The sequence below is a fragment of the Lepisma saccharinum genome, chromosome 15 (genome assembly GCF_977018435.1).
Source record: "Lepisma saccharinum chromosome 15, izLepSacc3.1, whole genome shotgun sequence".
NCBI classification, from domain to species: Eukaryota; Metazoa; Arthropoda; class Insecta; order Zygentoma; family Lepismatidae; genus Lepisma; species Lepisma saccharinum.
The window spans coordinates 43837179-43859822 of record NC_139243.1 but is presented as its reverse complement, the minus strand read 5'-3'; the positions used below and the strand labels follow the sequence as shown (position 1 = coordinate 43859822).

At 37.4% G+C, this 22644-nt stretch overlaps 1 protein-coding gene across 4 annotated transcripts in view; it reads right to left on the bottom strand.

Annotated features, from left to right (window-relative positions):
- The window catches only part of nAChRalpha4 (nicotinic acetylcholine receptor alpha4), a 747771-nt gene that overhangs the window by 519755 nt on the left and 205372 nt on the right, over positions 1-22644 (bottom strand). For all 4 annotated transcript variants that reach the window (XM_083136915.1, XM_083136916.1, XM_083136918.1 and 1 more), the window contains exon 2: positions 5929-5973. In XM_083136915.1, coding sequence (XP_082993041.1) covers positions 5929-5973 — 45 coding nt within the window. The remainder of the gene's footprint in view (positions 1-5928; positions 5974-22644) is intronic.

Below are 22644 nucleotides of genomic sequence, written 5' to 3'. Positions count from 1 at the left end.
CGATTCCCTTTAGGTCCATATCAATGCAATCCCTCCAACTTCGTCTTGGCTCTCCTACAGGTCACTTACCATCAGGTTTCCCAATAAGAATCCTGAAAACTTTTTTCATGCATTTCTTTAATACATTTAGCTTTAATTTAGCAGATATAGAACTGACGGGAATTTTAGTAAAAACACAGAGAAGGATGGGAAGACAATTATACAACTTTTCTGCATCATAGAGGCATATTCATTCACATACTGAAAGTTAACCACATTTGATGCAATTATAAGCTTTTATACACATTCTTGCCCTCATTACTATTCAAAAGCAATTTGAAATTTCTTAACTATTCCAGTTTTTTTTTTTTTAGCTATATTTTTTATTCAGGACTGATTGTACAAGACTGCTGCTAACATTGCCAGCCACCGAGTTTGCAGGCACTGGCTGAAACTCCAAGTTGCAACCAATGCTGTTGCCGGCCTCCGTGGTGGAGTGGTTAGTCCATCGCTACAAAGCCAGGGATCCCGGGTTCGAGAGAATAATAGACATTAGGTTAATTGAATCGTGAGTGAGCAATGATTAGGGTATAGCGTTACGTCACGTTGCCTAGGTCTGAATACTTTATTTAGCTTTAATTTTTATGTAAATTGTTACGGAAAACTGAATACTCGAAGAGCCAATTATGTTTCTGATGACGGCTTATCGAGGCAAATGTTGTTTGTGTGTACGAAACCTTTGCCAACGTTGGTTATTACAAGAATGTGCACTCATATGTAAATTTTGGAAGCACATAGTGGTTCGGATCCCACTTTAAACTGTAGGTCCAGTCCCGATTAGCATACCTGTACCAAAATTGCGCTTAAAAACACCAAATACCGACTTATGAGTAAATTTCTCATAAACATTTTAGCACGGGTGTATATTTCTTATTAAACAGAAAAAACGTACGTACAATCTCAGCTTGTTACTTTGTAAAGTTCACAACTTTTTATATACAGTACACTCCAATTGCGTTAATTACAAGTTTTCTCCCATTCGAATAATAATGTTTTTTTTTATTTCTTTCTTCAATTTTACACCTCCCAACTTTTGCTATTGTGAAACACTTGAATCTGTTTATTTACAATTGTTGTCAACAATAGACAATGAGGTCTCAAGCAAATCCACCCTCGCTACTAGTTGCGCGCCCGAAAACAGCGCCAGAAGCAACGATTTTGTTGCACACGTGGATTCACTTCTGATACCTCTTTCAAGACAGGCACGGGAATAGTTATAATTCCGAGATTATAATTTATGTATCTCATATAGTGTCTTGTATTACTAAAAGGTAATTATTTACAACTTTAAGTCCATATTTAACTCCATATTGTGGTGAAAATAACTAAATATATATTTACATATTTAGCACATTTTTAATACATATAAATCCGCTCCCTGGATATAACAATCATTCAGATAGGAGCTATCACACATCAGAGAGCGAATGAAATGATGCAGCACATATTTTGCACACTGACCATCTCTCTTCAATCTCCCCAGCATCCGAGTCAAGATCCACCTGTGACGCGAACCATTCAGCCTACAAGAGAGCCCTTGACTGCTTTTCATGTGCTTCGCAGATGCTCCAGGCTAACGAACGAAGCTGTGATGTGTTAAACGAGGGCTGTCATGAATGGGCAATGGCCGTCATCTTCCCCTTCCAGGCTACGAGCCTATGATCACGTTCCCTCGGGCTAGCTGCTACAACTTGTCAAGATATGCCTTGCTACATTGTATGACGCTCTTGTAAACCTATAGCCATCTGACGTGGGCGTGTTTTAAAATAGGATCTATATTAAAGAACACTGATATTTTATTTCTCCACAACCAACGATGAAAATTCCAACATCTAAAATTCTAAGTTTTCTTTCACAAATTAGTAGGGTTGTGCGGGATCCAGAAAATTCGGGACCGGGATCGGGAAAGAAAATTCCCGTCCCGATCCCGACTTCTGGAAATTACTTCCCGGGACTTTTCGGGATCCCGAGCAGTCGGGAAATACCGAATGACCATTTTAAAAAGTCGTTAATTTTCGACGTAATTTTGTGGAACTTATCGCGAATTGTTAATTTTTATTGCAGAAATGCAAAAACAATCACTTAATGTGAAAATTACGTGTAGAATTCGAAATTTTCAGAGCTTCGGGAAATTTCGATCATTTCCTGTCCCGAAAATTTTCCGACTTTGTCGGGAAATGGCAAATATTTCCCCTCCCGAATATCGGGATTAAAAAATATTCCCGTCCCGACCACAAAAAATTCTGTCCCGCACACCCCTACAAATTAGACGAATTTCAAAGACTTTAATAGATTTTTCCGTAAAGAAAATGAAAATATTTAATGAATAAATATTTACCATCATTTCGAATAGGTGATCGAGGTTAGGGGGTTGACCCCAAAAATTTGTGTCATTGTTTCAGATTTCTATTTTTTTTCTATCTTTCGATTTTTGTTTTAAGTCACTTTATGCATATATAGGCTAATCGGGACTGGATATGTATTTTAAAGTACGGCATGAACTACAATGTGTCTCCACACGGTATTGAACCCGGGACCCCTTGATTACAAGGCGACGACGTTACTAAGTCGTAATCTGGGAGGACTTATTTCAGATTTCTTTTTGTGCACCAACGAAATCTTCACGTGCATATTCGTGCACAAACGTTTGGCATCAATTTTGCCACATTTCGTAAAGTTGATAGGTTTCACTGTTTTTGACTAGTGCGCAAATAATACACAAACGTTTGAAACTATTGTGTTCGAACTGTGGATTGTGGGAGCGGAATGAATGGGTTGTTTAAATGAACTTGTCGCCGTTGTACCAACACATACTGAGCTAAGTTACCTGGACGGTATCGTACTTTTCATATTCGGAGCGCAGCAGAGAACTCTGGTGACCTTCTCATGAACTACTGCAGTCCACTATCGCCATTTTATGAGGACAATGCTGGAACACCACTAACGTTTCCAAACAATGCAAAGAGGAAATTCGTGCTCTCCCAACATTGTCTATGCAGTGAAATCATAGCGAGAATAGATAACACACGATTAACAAAGATAAACTCTCAACAATGGAGAGATACGACAAATGTTCATCACGGGAACTATCTTGCAATATCATTGCAACCATAATTTGAACTAAAAATGTTAGCTCTAAATACAAATCACGTATGAGGCTTGGGCTGTTCACATGTTTTACTGTATGTACGTGTACGACTGTACGTGGCATATTGCTAGAGAGTGATTCAAAGTCCCTTAACATCCCCTACAAAATGAAACGGAGTTATACTGGGTACAATTGGTAACTATTGAAACATGTTGGGCCTAGGGTGTATCCTAGTTGTCTGTTTCAAGAGGAGGTCTGCCATATTGTTGGCCACCATATTGAATTCAACAAAAATGGAAGGTAGTGATGCAAAATATCAAATTAGGCTAGAATTTCAAAAGAAATAAGGTGTTGAAGGTTTTTTCAACTTATCTTTGACCAGTAAAAATTATGAATGCAAGATTGTAACCATTGGCGTGAGTACCGCAACGATAAACTCACGTGCCACTGCACACAAATTTAATTTTAGCGACATCAACTCCCCATGAGCCTATGTGAGGACAAACTGAATTAATCATATGAAACGTACAATAAATATTCAATGAACTTACGAACGCAGCTAAAAGATATCGTGAGAGAGAGTCGATAATTTGCCATTGAGCACAGGTCTCACAGTTTCACGTAACAAAAACAGGACTAGAAAATAATTAGAATAGTAGGACTAGTAATCTTAATCCATTTACTTGCCTCCAAACATACAAAACAGTAGTACTACGAAACTTAAATTTCCTAACATGCGCAGATAGTAATCTTGACGTCGGAGGGGAGAAGGGGGGTTGATGAACCGTGCCTCCTCCCAGAGCGGTAAATTTTCAGGGCGGCAAAATTGGGAGAAGGAAAAATAAGCCTATTGAAAAATTAAAAATTATAACATTACTTGTTCAAAATGGGATGTTCCAGGTTCGATACCTTGTGGAGGCACATAGTGGTTCGGATCCCACTTTAAACTGTAGGCCCAGTTCCAATTAGCCTTAATGTGCATAAAGTGAACTTAATACACCAACTCAATCAATCAAAGACATGCCATCTGATCTTTTGTCTGAAATGTGAACAAAACTTGCCTTCATATAAACACATGAAGGCTCTAAAGATATTAACCCCACTTATTTAAAAGATGGACTGAAAATGCTAAAACTGACACAGGGTCATGATTTTTGCACCTAATGTGAGTGTTCCACTTCGGATTGTGGCAAGTAGCGCTTGAGTAGTCTAACGATGATATCCACAGAGCTGGCCGAGGCATTAGATTACGTGGAAATCGTTAGTGCCAAGCAAGAAAAGTTTCCTTCAATTAATTAAGTTACGTTTAACAACTATAGTTATCTATTGTATAAATTAGAAGCGCTTTAGATACACTTAAAACCTATGATTTTGTAGTTTTATTATTTTAAGGACGGTATTAACAATCAAAATTGTTTTCATTTTATGGAAAACAACATTATACGAAAAAGAACATTGCATGTAAATTTAAAAAAAAATCATATATCATAGATGTACAACGGTAAAAATATGAGGTCAAATCTTGAAAGTATTTATCTCATAATATTTGTTATATTTAAGATACGGCAGTGGTTGCGATTAGGGGCGCAAGGGGGCAGTTGCCCTCCCACTTTATTGCCACTTCTCCCCCGCATAGTAGCATAGTAACGGCGATCTAGGGGAAAAAGATAGTTTATTTTCTGTTGGTAGGTAAGGGGCAAAAACTGTCAAAAATTGGGGGGCAACTGCCCTCCCTAATCTCCGACATTGCACCTTCATAATGCTAAAACCTTATCTACAAAAGATAGCTACTAATCACTGCTTTTTTCATGTTTTCTAACAGGGACATTCCATACCATTTTGACCCAACAGTGTCGCATCACCATTTTTTAAAATATTTATAATTTGACCACTTATTTCGACATTTTTCAAGAGTTCAACAACAGACATTGATTTGTTTTCAGGATTAGGTTTGTATTTGGCAGTCATTTTTATTAATCAGTGGCGTGCGGTGATTTTAGCACCTCACCCTGTATCTAAATAGGTATAAAACATAGTTTCATATTTATTATACATTTTTAATAAGTCTACGTTTCATATGTATTTATAGTTATCTCTTGCCTTCTAGTTTCTTCATTTCCCAGAACCACGCGTGCTTCATTTAGTATTGTGAAGGGGCTATTTTGGGGTACATTTAATCTTAAATATTTTTCTAATTCGGAAAAACACCTTAACCAAATTTTAATATTGTGTTGAGTATGAAGAGTTCTCACTGTGGTGCAAATTTTAGATTTTTCCTTCGTCCCCCATTTGGGGATACAGTGCGTCAAATTTCGATTTTTTTTTAAAAAAAAAAATAATTTTGGGGAGATTATATAAAACAAATGGGCCAAGGCACGTCATATGTTTAAGAATTTTCGGACTTACCCGGCACCGCACAGTGAACATGACAAATATGGTTAAGGTGTTTTGCCCCCATCATGGTTATTTTGTGCAAAGAGATGAGAAATTATGAAAACAAATCTATCGGATTTATTGTAGTATAGTTTGGAAACTACCAATCTGGAGGCAAAAATGATCTAAAACAAAGAGAAAGGGCATATAATTTTTAAGAAAATTGTTTTTGAATCATTACATTTGGAATCATAGAACAGAAGTTACAGCGATTTGTATGAAGGTCTGAAAACGTAAAAATCACCACACGCTCCTGTTTAAAAATGGCTGAATATTATTCAACCACTCAACGGCCACCCAGTAGCCCACCGTTTGTTTTATTTATTAAAATTGCGTTAAATTTAGTAAACATGCAATTCATAACGTACCTGTTCGACCCACAAATTTGTCGTCATGATTTGGTTCTTGAGATTCTGAAAAGAAGAAAAATATATAATTTATGACTTGGAATATTGAATGTAAAACTATCTATTATTGTATATCTGTAATACAAGATAACGTTTAGACACATATTAATATTGATATGCAAATTCTAAAGTTTTCATCCGTTAACTTTACGTAGTACTCATTATTTCTATCTTTTTCGAAGTTGAAGAAAATGTTCTGAGGGAGAGAGTCGAGAAATGATAGTCAATATTTGTAATAAAAATTATTATTAGGAACTCGTATAGTTGGGTACATTACGTGTGTGTTATAGAAAGCCAAAAAGCTTATAAACAAGTGCCCAAGTTACAGAAGGAGCTAATAGGCCAACCAACCACATATTGCAAGACTATTATTTGGACAACCACTCACATAACTTGCAATTGTTCAAGTATAGAATAGAAAAGGTGATACGAACAACGATGTATCCAACAAAGGCATATATATCACTGAAACAGCACAACAATCAGTCATGTTGTTTGGTCTTATACGTTATTCCTCAAACAGTAACTTCCACGGTGCAGAAAACTCTTCCATCGGCTCAAATTTTCTCCAACTTTACGTCTCTATCGGCAAAACTATTGGCTACAACGTTGTTCGTGTCACCGATTCAGACATGCAAATATTTCTAGCTTACCAGCTATTAATTAGAAATTAACATTAGAAATTCTTTATTCAGCGCATAGCTACTCTACTACTTCATCCGCGAAACTCATTATAATACCGGGTAATAATGTAATACCGGGTTAGTCAAAAAGAAGAAGCAGATTTAAAAAATGTTATTTCCAACATAACAGGAATTTAATCCGCACATTATTGAATAGAGGAAGAAATTTACTTATGACAAGGCGACTTTTTGTTGAATCTACGACGGAATTCACGTTGCACTTGCACAATGGATTCACACTTCGCAAATTTTAGCACAAAACGACTTTTCTTGTAGCGTCCTAATTGACCCATAATGAGTAAGAAACGTCTTTGTTAGTGCACGAATAAATCCAATTGTCGTACAACTAAACTTTGAGCCTTAATGTATCCAATGTATCCAATGTATCCAATGATAAGCGGATTATGTTTCTGTCGTGTATTGTTTGTTGGAAATAACATTTTGAAATTGCTCCTTCTATTTGACTAAACCTGTATTGCTGTTATAGGCACAAGTATAGAATTACATTTATCCCTACTAAAAATGTAAGAAACTAACACATAAAAACAGATAAAAACAATACTACTCATTCACACGAATCAAAAGATCTACGTTCCTGGTTGAAATCTGCTCATGAATTTGGTTTCAATTTCAACGCAAGTATGCTGAATCTAATCATATGTATTGAGGCTCTGTCCCGATAGGCGCCAATTTCTTCAGATATTTGGGGGGAGGGCAAAACTAAGCATAAAAAAATATTTCCTTTCGTTTGCGAGTGGTGGGGGAGGGCGAGCAAGTTTTCTTTTTGTGTCACACATGTTAAACCTTCATGCCAAATTTCATCCAATTAGAAAACTATGACCTGGAAACTTTTCTGGAATTGGTCGTCTTAACGTGGAATAACCCATGCGACTTGTATAATTTCCATATTCAACATATGTCTTACACATATGCAACATGGATTGACGAAAAATAAGAAAATACAAATGCAACATGTTAACACTAAATTGTGTACGTATTCAAATTTCTATAGTACACATATGTATGTCATTCTACGGGGTGGCTCAAAAAGTCACTTAACACCTCCGGTACAAGGCCACTGCAGCGCGCAACATGGAAATGGTGATGATCAATCTTTATCAGGCCAAGGAGGAACCACATTGACGCCAGCCGCGCAGTCGGCGGCCATCTTGATGTTCGCCATCTTGAATTCAACTTCAGAATTTTAAATGGGAAGGGGGTGATATGATATATCAAATCAGGCTAGAATTTCACGAGAAATGCAATGGTGAAGGTTTTTTCGACGTATCTTTAACCAGTAAAAAGTTATTACGGATTTCTTCTAACAATATGCTCCTTTTCGAGGTGTTACAAAAGTGGCTTAAAATTTGTTTAGCGCATCGGTAATGCATCGAGTTCAAAGTGATGTCTAGGGAGAGAAGCTCACATGCCATTGCACACGATTTTAATCGGATACATCCACGAAGAGCTGCGCATTATGAATGGTTGTCGCGAACAATTTACAGTGTGACGCTTCCATTGAATTAAAAGTCTTTCACAGTGACAAGGCTAATGTTTATGTTCATAAGGAAGTTCATAAACAGAATCTGCGACCCTTGTCATCTGATAACTAACTTTTTACAGAAACTGCTTCACAACGTACCCATAGTGTTTTGGTGTTCCTCCCTATTGAAAAACTCTGTAAAAAGTACCTTCTTCCATAAGCAAGGATGAAGAAACCTGTTTATTTAACAAATCCAAGGAGCCCTAAGCATTTAAGGTTCCGTTGATGGAAAATTGACTAACCAATCGTGTTCTACACAGCACGCCACACCATTAACTTACAAGCACTAACCATTCAGCTTTGATCTGTTGAAAATGGGTTATCAGATAAAAGCATCGAATATGCTGTTTATGAACTTCCTTATGAACATAAACATTAGCCTTGTCACTCTGAAGGACTTTTAATTCAATGGAAGCGTCACACTGTAAATTGTTCGCGACAACCATTCATAATGCACAGCTCTTGGTGGATGTATCCGATTAAAATCGTGTGCAATGGCATGCAAACTTCTCTCCCTAGACATCACTTTGAACTCGATGCATTACCGATGCGCTAAACAAATTTTAAGCCACTTTTGTAACACCTCGAAAAGGAGCAAATTGTTAGAAGAAATCCGTAATAACTTTTTACTGGTTAAAGATACGTCGAAAAAACCTTCACAATTGCATTTCTCGTGAAATTCTAGCCTGATTTGATATATCATATCACCTCCTTCCCATTTAAAATTCTAAAGTTGAATTCAAGATGGCGGACATCAAGATGGCCACCGATCGTACGGGTGGCGTCAATGTGGTTCCTCCTTGGCCTGATAACGATTGATCATCACCATTTCCATGTTGCGGGCTGCAGTGGTCTTGTACCGGGGGTGTTAAGTGACTTTTTGAGCCACCCTGTACATAATCAATTCATACACCACCTCATAACAATCCAGCAGCAAAAATGATATAAATTGTCTCTTAAATTGCGCGTTCATTTTCCTCCCAAACAATTGTTTTTGCATTTATGACAAAGCTGTTTAACAGCAACTATCTAATGTACATATTTGTTCTAATTTCTCCCTCTGATAATTTACAATGCATTGTAGAAAACAATGGCATTGCCAGCGAAGCGAGCAAGAAAACTTTTAGATCCAATATATTGCAAAAACTAAAAACGATACTGACTTAATAGGGCGACATTGCATTATCTCGTTTACAACTTTTTTCATTTAGATTGTTCGGCACCCGGATCCGACTCCGCCGTCTCCTAGCTACGGCTCTGAACTTAATAAGATTAAGAAAATATTATGAAAAGTATGCATTGCAAGCGACGCGAGCAAGAAAATTTTACGAAATGTATTTTTATTTGTAAAAAGAAAATGACATCAAGGATGACAATTGCCCTTCTTGCAGGTGCCTTGTCCCTCTGGGAGAAAACATGCAAGAAATACATGAAAACTAATACCATCTTGAGTGTTCTCTTGTCCTGCTACTCTTAGATTCTGCTACCCTTGTTTTTTTTTTTACTTCAATGTTTTCCTCCGTAGAAATTATTTCCGTCCAAGGTTAAGGGGAATGCCTCCTGCCCCCCTGTGGTCACGCCACTGGGTAACCGATACATCAACAACAGACACCGACGATGGAAGTTAAATGTAGCTTACATTTTTGTGGAAAAGAGAAGGCAATATTTTTCGATGGATTGACCCATTCAAGATCGCGATGACTACAGTATTTCCACGCTTATTCCTCTATTCTCGCACATAATCATAATATATCATGCGTTTCCATTACTAGTTGTTTATTTGGAAAAGGAAATACTGAGATAGAGTAAAACTACCATTTCAGAGTAGAATCCTGCGTCATTTCCCACAGACCCCTTAAATAATTTATGAAATTTCCATCACACAAATAATATTTTGTTACAATATCAAATCGTGTTGAAAGTTATACATTGGGCCCATTATTGGAGGCCCAAACGGGACAGTGGAGCCTGGGCCCCCTGGTATCGGCGCCCCTGTCTGTCCCTGCTTTTGTTACTTCACTTTTAAAGCTGTTGTATGTAGGACACAAGGTATTATCTGATGGTGGCGCATTCCAATAATATGAAAGATAATATATTCTGCCTCTATATAAAAATGTATGTATGTGTGTATATGTGTGTTTGTTTGTTCAGCAATAACTCTCGAACGACTGGAGCGATTTCAACCAAACTTAGTACGTGTATCACTTGCAACCTGCAAAGAAATACTGTTGGGGTAAGACACCCCTGGCACCCCTAGGGGTGAGGGTGGGAAGGGGGGACATGTAAAAATAATCGAAAACCACCGATATTAAATTCCCCACAAAGCGACATTCGTGACTCTATGCAATCCGCACAACGAGAGTGTTTCTCGGGTTGGCTAACATTTAGGCTGTGTTGCGAATGGATTCCATAGTTTTCGTGACACTCCCAATGCGGTTCAACTCCAAGTTCATCACCTATCGGCATGGGGAGTGAGAGGGGGTGAACAGTAAAATGCCACAAATGACCTAGATTAGTGTCGAATCCATAGTTTTCGGAGTCGCTAAGCTAATTGGTGACATTCATGATCACAATTAAAATTAGTTACATTTTACACTATAGTTAGAATTCATTATTTTCCTGTCTAATACAAGATTGGGATAAATAAATACCCGTGCAACGCCGTGTAATCAGCTAGTATAATATACATTTTGAAAAGCTAATGCTCACCCTTTAACGACGAATTCCAATGTTTATCACAGATTTCCAAGATTTCTTCCTCCTGTTAACCTTTTCTTAACTTTTAAAAACTTATTCCTGTTTGACATCATTTACTTAGAAATTACATTAATTTTCATAATACAGGGTGTTTCAATAGAATGTGACGATTTTCAAACTAATTTTGGGAGAAAGTAATTTGCGGGAAGGGAGAAAACATTAACATAATTGAAAGACCTGTATTTGCAGTTTAGTTACACGTTTCGCTTTTTAAATATGACATCAGTTACGTGGCCACCCCAGTGACGAACATATTCAGTTAATCTGCGGACAAAATCACCCATGACTCGCTAAAGTCACATTACATTGGTACACCCTATACTTAATTGTTAATTAATTATCATATGTTTCGTCAATGCAATCACAGCAGTATGTCTCTCGCATCTTCCAATGCGTATGAATTAGCATACATACTTTGGCCGTGAGCTCTCTGGCGAGCATAGAATACCTATTCCCTTCTGGAGCGCAATAGGAACTTATTCCTGCGGATGCCAGAGAATCTCCAGGCCTGGAGACGCATTCCTCCTCCTCCGGCAGGAGACCTCATAAAGAAACCGGCAAAAGGCAAACTTCCAAAGAGAGAGGTATTTGTATCGAGCGGTGCAGGAAGCTCCGCTTTTATGGCCACAAAGACATGCCACTCTTTGGAAGCACGGGAATAAAAGTGTCACTCCAGAAAGGCATTGCAAGTGTGTGTGTATAACACACAAGCATACACGCACGCACACACCCAAACACATATGTGTGTGTGTTTATATATAGGGCTTTCCATTGTCACGGGTGGGTCACGCGGCCTGCATTTTTATATTAAAGTAACTATTATACTGATAGTTACTGATATATACTGTGCGTGTCTTACAGTTTCTCCTTTAATTGTTTCTTTGGTGTCACTGGTGGGACACAATTCAAAACAAATGTTAAAGAAAAAACAAAAATGTCCGGCTCCCCACATATATACATACATACATGTATGTGTATGTATATGTATATGCATACACACACCTTGCATGTGTGTGTGTTTCTTACTTGCATTATCATCACTCCAATCATTATAGTAATTGCTCTTTGCTGATCTTGAGTTAAGATTTCTTAAAGTACAATATACGCATCCCTGGCTATTAGGCTGAAGTATTTATTGTAACTTATATCGGCCCTATGGGGCTCGATCCCACCAAATAATATAGCTAATTTTATTTTAGAAATAAATCCCCACAACTTAAGAAAACAAATCGTTTCATCATTTTATATGTATAGGAGTTCCACAATGCTACGCCCCTTGGGGGTACGTACTTAAATGTTATTTACCACGGCTACAGATATTTATTTATTTATTTATTTATTTGAGAAATCCTGAATACAGAGCAAATCCATTTTATATCAGGATATCAACAGCGAGAAAAATAGAAATTAACAAATGAGAAGCACGCACACATATGTAACAAGAATAATACAATAAAAATAATAAAAATTAAACAATAATAATAAAACAATAACAAGGGTATAACAAATATTAATTTCTCTTCAGCTGCTTGATGCACGCATTTCTGAAAGCCTGCTTAGATAGATGGAAGCCTGGAGGATCAACTAAAGTCCATTTTTTTCTACTACGAAGTGGATGTAAACAAAAGCACGTGTTCTAGAGAAAGCCAGTGCAGCCCTATTGGTGGATTCTGGCAGTAGTCCCTCCGCAGACCTTTTGCACCCTGATAGATAGTCCATTCAATGCCGTCTTGAAACTAGAGTAATACAGCATTGTATGCTGTTGAAAGCATTTACTAGTCTTATCCTTGCTTATGAATTCATAACCATTCTTTAGTAAAGCACCTACGGTGACATTCACTCATTTAAATTAACGAAATTCCCGCTACTTGTCCGCCACTCTGTGTTGTGCAGTGTTGCAAATTCGCAATATTAAGTAAAGTCTATAATCTTGAAACACCGGACTAGACAGAATCTGAAAACATGATTTAGACTGACAGTGACTGACATGGGAATCTCTAGATTACACACGTGTTGATGTATATACCACACACACGTACACTACTTTCAACTTCATGCGTTTTATCTAGAATGGTAAAATCAACACACTGCAAAAGATTGTAGCGAAACCTTTGAGAAAGCCAAAGTGCTTGGTGCAAATACAACCAGTGATGCTTAAAATCGTAAGGAATGTTACTTTAGCATTTATAAAATGATTCACCTACGCTTCCTTTCCTTTACTTCCCACATAAAACATGCTCAGATTTCAGGAACCCGAATTCCCCCAGCTTGTCAAAGAAAAATGCCAGATGCATACACTGGCAACTGCTTCCAAGAAAGAATTTGTAGAGGGCGGGGACACAAGCTTTTGGCGTTACAGATGGGCAAACTGTGCCATTCAGTGTTGCTATCCGACCTTTATAGAAACATCGTTACAATTCGGTAATATTCCAAAGCTGTTATCGTATCTAATTGCTATATAGCCAACTTCGCAACTACAAAGTTTTATCAATGTTCCAACACGGGTGTACGTAATAAGCACTTCACATTTCTTGTTTCAAATTCATAAGGGAAAAAAATAACATAGTTGGAGACACTACTTCTCGTGGTCAAGAATCTTCCGAAACCCTGTTACCCTCAAGCACACAACTATTTATAGCTTTCCTCCCCTCGACCCTGCAAAACCTGCCCTCCTCTCCGTTGCCGTGTGGTGGTTCTCGAGATTTTGCGTAGTGTTTATAGTATGTTGTAAGTATACCAAAATTGCGGTGAATCCAGAGTATTGTGTTGAATCTTTGACCTCTGAACAGGTGTCTTAAAAACAAGCATTTATGCGATCCGCAAGGAAATTCAGCTCTCGTATTTACAACAGTGTTCATTTTAAAAACTAATATTTGCACATTTTTAAAAGTCACTGTAGTTTCGAAACGTTGTGGAAAATACTGACACCGAAGCTAACACGTGCGCTAAGAGGGAGGAGCAAGTGCTGGCGAATAGAAAGTGGGCACCGCGCGAACTTATTGGCCACACCTACTTCGTTTTAAAGCTGGAAACAGTATAGTGTATTGTACCTTCTTTGTAGCCTATAGAGAAATGACCTTTGTTCTAGGGATAGCCTTGAGGCTTTTGTGTAAAAGAAGTTGTTGCATTTGCTGTTGGTACGTGGGATCCGGATGTGAAGATGTGGCAAGAGTTCGTTAGTGAAAAGTTGTCCATTCATGATTTTGAAAAGAAATGTTAGATCTGAAACTTGACGGCGAAGGGAAGGATCGTGAATTTGAAGAGTGGATAGAATTTCATGTTTGGAAAGGTTTGCAAGGGCTGGGCATCTATGTTTAACTATTCTGATAAAGAAATTTACCACTTTGTTTGTTCTCTTTATATTGCTATCACAGGCCATTGACCAAATACAGGAACCGTATTCAAGAATAGGTACGACGCACGATGTAAAGTAGGTTTTGAGGGCAGAAACATGTGTGATATCTGTAAATCTCAGGGGGATAGGTTCTTTATTCGAGAATTCCAAATAAAAAAGCGTTTTGTAGCCAAGAGGATATAGTTAAATGCGGATCTATATTCTGGAAACTATACACAATACAGAGAAAATATATAGCGAAGCTTGTATATACATTGAAATATATAATATATGTATGTATAATCGATAGGAAATCTTCTTCTTCTTTTCTTCTCACAATTTTGTGGAAAAGGCTTCTTCTTCTATCCTTCCTACTATTTTGGGAAAATGCTTCTTCTTCTTTTCTTCCTTCTATTTTTGGTAAAAGACTTCTTCTTCTTTTATCAATCTCTTCTATGGTAATAGGAAGGCTTCTTCTTCTTTCATTAATTTCTTCTATGATAAAATATGGAAAGGCTCGTTCTTCTTTCATCAATTTCTTTTATAGGAAATAAAGGCTTCTTCTTCTTTCGTCAATTTCTTCTATGACAAAATATATGAATGGCTATTTCTTTCTTCAATTTCCACTTCTTTTCTTTGGTAAAAGGATAATCTTCTTTTTCTTTCTTCTACCTTTTATGACAATCTCTTTCTTCTATTTACAAAAGATAGTCATCCCCTTTTATTCATCGCTGTTTCTTATTTCCTCTATTCATATCAATTCTTATTTCTTCTTTCAGCAGCAATTCTTATTATCTTCTATATTCCGACGAGATATTCTTATATTCTCGATAAATTCTTCTATTTATTCTTTCCATAGCAAATTCTTATTTCTTCCACTGGAAAAAGTTATTCCTCTCATTTATCGCAAATATTTCTCTTTACCATATCTCTTCTCAATAATATAGACAAATCATTATGCTGCATTCCTTGTAGAGAATTGAACCAAAGCTATAGAGGATTTTTAGGAGTGTCTAATCTGACAATAGCGCCTCCTCCTAAAACAACAACCAAGGGAAATAACCAGGATCGCTAATAACAAGCGCTGCCGATGGCCCAGTGCGACTAATAAAGAGCGCAACCGTAAAGTGCTTCGGGGCGTCTAATTTGACAACAGCGCCACCAGGGACAAACAACCAAAACATGGCGACGTTCTCCTCGCCATAGAATCAAAAAGAGAATAGATTTCTGAATTCGTTCGCTTACTTAATAACCTTCCTAAACGTTTCATATGCGGCCATATTCTTAATTATTTTAATTTGCTATGTATAACATTCTATTTATTTCTTTTATAGTATTTGAACTCTTCTTTTATATATTTCTCAATTTACTATAATATATATAATCCCTCTTCTCCGCTCTAAGTTTTTTATAATTTCCTTTGCTCCTCTTTATATAGCGTGCTGCCATCTCTCGTCGATTCCGAGAAACCATTCCTCCTTGCAACCTTCATTGTGTCATCGAAACTGGCACGTGACAACAATTTAATTACCGTCTGAATATTATCAAAGTATATTATAATAATTTGTAACATTCCCAGTATCATACTTTTAGTGTCCTATATTATTATAAAAGCATAGGGAACGTAACGTTCATCAAAGGATCTGGATAATAAATAATAACAATCCCCACCTGTGGATAATGAAGACTAACTCCTGGCAAACATACTTATTGCCTGTGATGTCAGAACGACTCCAGGGATGCGACAGAGCTTAATGCGACGCAGTTATGCTTACATCGACGCTCAGGGCCCACAGTTGGAACATCTTGTCTTGCTAAGTATGATGTAGTAATGATAGCAGGTAAGCTACAAACATAGACCTTTAAGTTTTTCTCACTTTCAGAAGCATCCCAATCTTTATTTGAACTTCGGTTTGTTACTCCCATTTTATGCTCAGATGGGCTAATCGGGACTGAACCTACATGTAAATTGCAACCAGAGGAAGTTTCCAGAAGACGAGGGCCTCCCCGATGGTGCAGTAGTGGAGTCGTCGCCTTGTAATCAAGGGGTTCGATACCCGGTAGAGGTACATAATGGTTCGGATCCCACTTTAAACTGTAGGTCCAGTCCCGATTAGCCTTACTGTGCACAAAGTGAAATTAAATCACCAACTCAATAAATCAATAAATCCAGAATAATGGATTTGCACTGAAGCATTCATAGTTTCGCACCACAGTTTTGAATTATAACTTTGTAGGGTCATTTCCAGACTGGAGTTCCTTATCTCTTATGTCCATGAACAAAACCATATCTGCCATTTCTCAATGTCAGGTTCCCTATCCTTTTGTGAGGTTCCCTTTTATGTTTGTGTTCCGTCATAATGGTTTCGGGGTGCCTCTCCGATGGTGCAGTGGTAACGTTGTCGCCCTGTAATCAAGGGGTTCCGGGTTCAATACCCGCTGGAGGAACTTAGTGTTTCGGATCCAACTTTTAAACTGCAGGTCCAGTCCCAATTAGCCTTTCTGTGCATAAAGTGAACTTAAAACATAAACTCAGAACAATGGTTTAGGCTCATGACTTTTGAACGAAGCGTTTCTGGACAGGAGATCCTAATCTCATGTTGGTGCTTTTGTTACGTGTTGAAGACTGTTACGTGGTCACGGAAACACCCTATATATCAAATTACATGCATTATTTTTGTCATTCGGTTGTCTTAAAAATGAAAAATTGTCTTCTAGTTTCTCATTTGTCCAAATAATTATATTCAATTTCACGTTGCAAATTACACAATAAACAGAGAGATAACTAAGGCCAAATATGTACTTTGAATAATTTGTCATAGGCTTAACGTTGTGAGATATAACAAACACAATAATTTTGTTGAAGAGGTAGCCGAGCATTTGAGATAAAATTGATTTGATTTTTGCTGAGCATCCCTTGTGAACTTCGCAAATGTGTTTTTGAGCGAAAATATTAAAAACAGAGTAAACAATGCGAATAATAACATTTGTTTACATCAAGTGCGATGCAGGAATGGAGGGGGACTATTTTCGTCTTTGATGTAGAATTATCGGCTACGCAAAATCCGAAACCATGCCATTCAAACAACGGTCGCAGAGCATAGCATTAGGGGAAATCTTTGTGTTCCATATTACCAGCATATCCCGATATACCCGACCTATTACACTATTCTCTTCTCTTGAAGTGAAATAAAGAGGCGAGAAAAAGAAGAGGTAATGTTTTTTCTTTTCCTCGGCGTTGACAATATTGGATGCACTGGGGAGACAGGCTCCATGGCTCTACCAATCAGCTTATAGCGTTTGCAGGGCTGGGCAAATAAGAAAAGAGAAGTGTAGGGTAAACCTTTCTCTTGTAGGTTCGACCCTTTAATGACCTTTGGGATACAAAAGTGTTCCTTGTGGTCAAGTTATCTTGGGGAGAGCAACACTTACAGGGGAAACTACTTGTGGTCCCGTTTAAACATCCAATATCGTGGAACAGGAGTGGAATTAAATGCAATTTCAAACACGACCTATTCATAGCTCGACAACTAAAAAAACGTCAAGCAGCTCGAATGTACCCAGCAATACACTGGATGGAAATATCTGTGTCAACACGTCTGTATCCACACACAGCTCTAGTGTAAACTTGTGCGTAGTAAATACGCCATCGTTCTTGTCTGTATTTTTGGTTGATATTTGGTTTGGAATAAATAAAATTAAAGCGGACAGTGTCTGTGTCAGAGAGAGAGAGAGAGAGAGAGAGAGAGAGAGAGAGAGAGAGAGAGAGAGAGAGAGTAGCTATTAGATTTTTCTCCTCTCGGAATTTTACAAACATTACCCAAATAGCGACATACATGACCCTTCCTCATATATTTTTGTGTATGTTTGCGTGTGCGAATTTTGTAGGATTCATTTAAGCGACAGAAAGGAAAAAGAATGCCTTCCGGTGTTTCACTCACATACTATACATGGAAATATTTTTCTCTGCACCAACTGTCAACTGCTAACCTTTTTGTGATCATAGATTCGTAATTTACTCAATCTGCTAGTATTATTAATGGCTATTACTACATTACTCGAGGGTTTTAGCTTGGGAATTCCGCGTTGCTGATCAAATACTAGAAAAGGTCGAAATTTGAATGCAACACAAAATTTACAGAAATATCAGTAGAATAACATACTAGAAATAAAAACATCAGCCTATGTATAGTCGCGGAATTACAATCAAAATTGGAAAAAGCAGGAAGAGGAGGAAGAAAAGTTATAATTATGGGTGACTTAAATGGAAGAGTGGGAAATGATCACTTGAGTGGATTCGGAACACTAGGAAAGTATGGAGGAGAAATTATTACAAACGGAAATGGACAGAGAATCATAGATTTTTGCACAGAGAACGCAATGCTGATAGGAAACTCTTTCTACAAACATAAAACAATTTATCAAGTAATATTTGAAGGTGAAGGAAGATATGCCAAAAGCATAATAGATTATATAATATACCCACAACAAATAAGACAACGTATCCGAGACATAAAAGTAATAAGAGGAGCAGAACTTGAAACCGACCACAGGCTGCTGGTAGCAGAAACACAGGGATGAAGAAGGAAAATAAAAAGACCTATTACAAAATTAAAACAGAAGAACTGAAGAAAAAAGAGAAAAAACAAGAATATCAGAATAAAGTAGCAGGACGACTAAACCAAGAAGCATTTGAAGATGAAGATATAGAGGAAATGTGGCAAAAAATCAAAGATGTAAGTCAGCGGAAGAGGTATGTGGGAAGAAAAGAGTAAATACAGGAAGGAAAAGAACCAGATGGTGAAAAAGGCAGTTCAAGAGATGAAAAGAGCATGGAAAAAATATATCAATACAAGAAGAGATGAAGATCTATTAGATTATTTAGAAAAAGAAACACAACTAAAAGAATAGTGAGATAAGCAAAGAGCAAAATACGGGAAGAATTTGGAGAAGAATTGGAATCACAATACAAAGAGAATAAGAAAGGATTTTGGTGCATAATAAAAGGAATAAGAGGAAAAGGTGGAAGAAGAGTAATAATTTTTAGAAAAAAAGTAAATATTCTGGAAACGAGAATTGAAAATGTGTTGAAAACATGGAAATAATACTTTGAAAGTAAATTTGAAAAGGAAGAAGGCATAGTAACATCAGACGGAAGGATTGGAATACATAATAGACAAAAAATAGGAAGAAGTAGAAAAAGAATACAAGAGCAGGATAAGGAAGAGAATGAGATAAGGGAGCTAGTAAAGGAAGTTGAAATAGCAGAAGTATATGAAGCAGTGAAAGGAGTAAGAAATGGAAAGGCAGCAGGAATAGATTAACTAGTTCCAGAATAAATAAAATATGGAGGAAACACACTCTTGGAGGCAATGATTAAACTGTATCAGAAGATCTGGAGACAAGAAAAATTACCAGTAGAATGGGAAACGAATATTATTATACCACTGTGTAATAAAGAAGACTCAACCAAGTGTGAGAACTATCGTGCAATGTGTCTATCTACCGTGGCACTTAAGGTGTACTCAGGAATATTGGAAGTAAGGCTAAGGAAAGAGATAGAAAAGTATATTGAATATAACCACAAGATCACATATATTTCATCCAAACAATATGTGATAAATACTTAGAAAAAGGAAAAAATATGAACGTAGCATTTCTAGACCTAAAGGCTGCTTTTGTCTCTGTACACAGAGAAGAAATATGGGCAATATTAGAGAAAAGAAAAATTCCAGGAAAACTCATTCGAGTAATAAAATCTACATATAAAATAGTAGAAAGAATATTAAGATTGGATGGAAAGATGTCAGGCACATTTCAGTTGGAGAAGGGAGTGAAACAGAGAGATAGGTTGAGCCCTCTACTCTTTATAGTATTTATGGATGAAGTTCTAAATATATACAAAAGAAGAACAATCACAAAAGTGGGTAATTGGAATATGAGACCGATACATTGCCAAGTATTAGTATATGCAGATGACATATTACTAATAGCAGATACAGAGAGCAAGCTATAAGAGGCGGTTACAGAATGGGCAGAAGTGCTAAAGGCTAAAAGAATGACTGCAAACGCAAGTAAGAGTAAAGTGATGCATATAGGAAGAACGAAAGATACAATAGAAAGAATACATATAACATGCGATGGAATAGAACTGGAGCAGACAGAAAGATACGAGTACCTGGGAACAATTATAAACGAGACAGGAAGAATAGAAGAGGAAGTGATGAATAGAGTAAGGAAATATAATAATGCATACTACCAACTAAGCCAGACCATTTTTGGAAAAAAGAAAAATAAACACCAAAACTAAACTACATGTATATAAGTCAATAGTGGAACCAATTCTATTATACGGAAGTGAAATCTGGCCAGTAAGAGAAATAGAAGTAACACAAATAACGACAGTTGAGATGAAATACTTCCGTAGAATAGTTGGTAAGACGAGTTGGTGGTTTGAGTTGGTGTTTTAAGTCCACTTTATGCACATTAAGGCTAATCGGGACTGGACCTACAGTTTAAAGTGGGATCCGAACCACTTGTGCCTCCACCGGGTATCGAACCCGGGACCCCTTGATTACAAGGCAATGACGCTACCACTGCGCCATGGGGGAGGCCAGTTGGTAAGACGAGAAGAGATAGAGTACGTAATGAAAGAATCAGAGAAGAGTTAAATCAGGGACATGTAGTAAGAATGGATGAAGATAGAAGAGCAAAACAATTTATGGAAGCTAGAACTGAGAGAAGGAGAACAAGAGGTAGACCCCGGAAGACATTCGAAAAAGGGATAGAAGAAATAGGACAAAGAAAGGAAAAGGAATAAGAGAATTTAAGAGAATGCAAAGGAACGGGAGAGATGGAAGGAGTGGATAGAGGCAACCCCGACGCTATGAGTCAAGAGGGGGAAAGAGGAAGAAGAAGACTAAGGACCATCATTAGTTAACGTACTTCGGAGGATCAAGGCAGCTCTTCAGCCCACAGTTCTTAACATGTGCCACACAGGGATTGTGGAACAGTGTGATAGTGTTTTGAATTATTTTCCTTTGTTTTTGGTGCCAAAATGAGAGCCCAATGCATACAGAGTGATCTACGATTGTAGTGCCTGGACTAAAAACTATCAAAAGTTGAACTTACACCTTCCCTCACCATACCGTATCACGCCAAAGGCATGAGTCGAACCCGGAACCTTCGGCGTCATAGCTCAATAAACTAAACACTTTGCCAAGGAATCCGGCTGAAGCGCTGGAAGTAACTTATTACAAGCATATTACACCGGCGACCTTCAGTGGATCTGTAAACTCTGCTGACACGGGGATCGATAGGAAATCTTATGAAATAAAGTAAAGTCAGTTTTGTGCAAAAAGTACGATTACCGACAGGATGGAACTTTCTCAACGTCTTTAACGATCGGAAATTTGAATCCCATTTAAATAGTTCGAGAGAACAGATCTCACCTCCAGTTGTAGTCCGAAAGTTATAGAGTAAACAGTGGGTGTCTCCAAGTGAGAGATTGAATATCGGTGCTACGCTAGAGGTAGAAGCGGGGGAGTTGGGTTCCCTAAAGACGTTTCATTTCAGGACGGTGCCTTATCTACCAAATCAGCGGAGACGATCATCTCTACAGGAATCTACGGGTAAACGAACATCATGATCCCGCCCTGTCCAGTCAATAGAGGTGTTCAATTCAATTCAATTTAATTTTCCTTTATTAAAGGGCGAGGTTCAGCCTGCGGCTGTTTTACCACCTAACCCCGATGGATATATATACATACTAAATACATTCTACCTACTAAATGTTTGTACAATAACAAACAAAGAAGAAAGAGAGATACATAAAGAAGACACAAAGAACAAATACAAAATTGAGAACAAAGGCTAGTCTACACACTAAAAATAATAATAATAATAATAAAAAGATTGAAAACAAATACACAAGGATACACAAATTAATTGACACAATTGTGCTTGGTGTGATATGGTTAAGAATAATACAAATTAATATTAATGTTATGTGTAAAAAACATATAAATGTTCTTAATATGCGAGAAAGGACAAAATATTATTAGGGGTTGGCAACATGTAAGGGGAAAAGTAAACAAGCAAAATGAAGATGAAAATACTTGTTATTAGGAAGTTGGTTCAGAAATGCGAGCTTTTATTCGTGAGTGCTGGAACACAGATATTTTTCATTTAACAATAGAGTTTTTAGTTTGTCTTTGAAGTTGCGATTAGTGAGGGACGTCATGGAAGGAGGAAGTTCATTCCACGCTCTTGCAGCTGAATACGTAAATGATGATTCGAAAAGCACTAGTGTGTGCTTTGGAAGTTCCACTTTCGATTTTCCCCTTGTTTTGTAATCATGT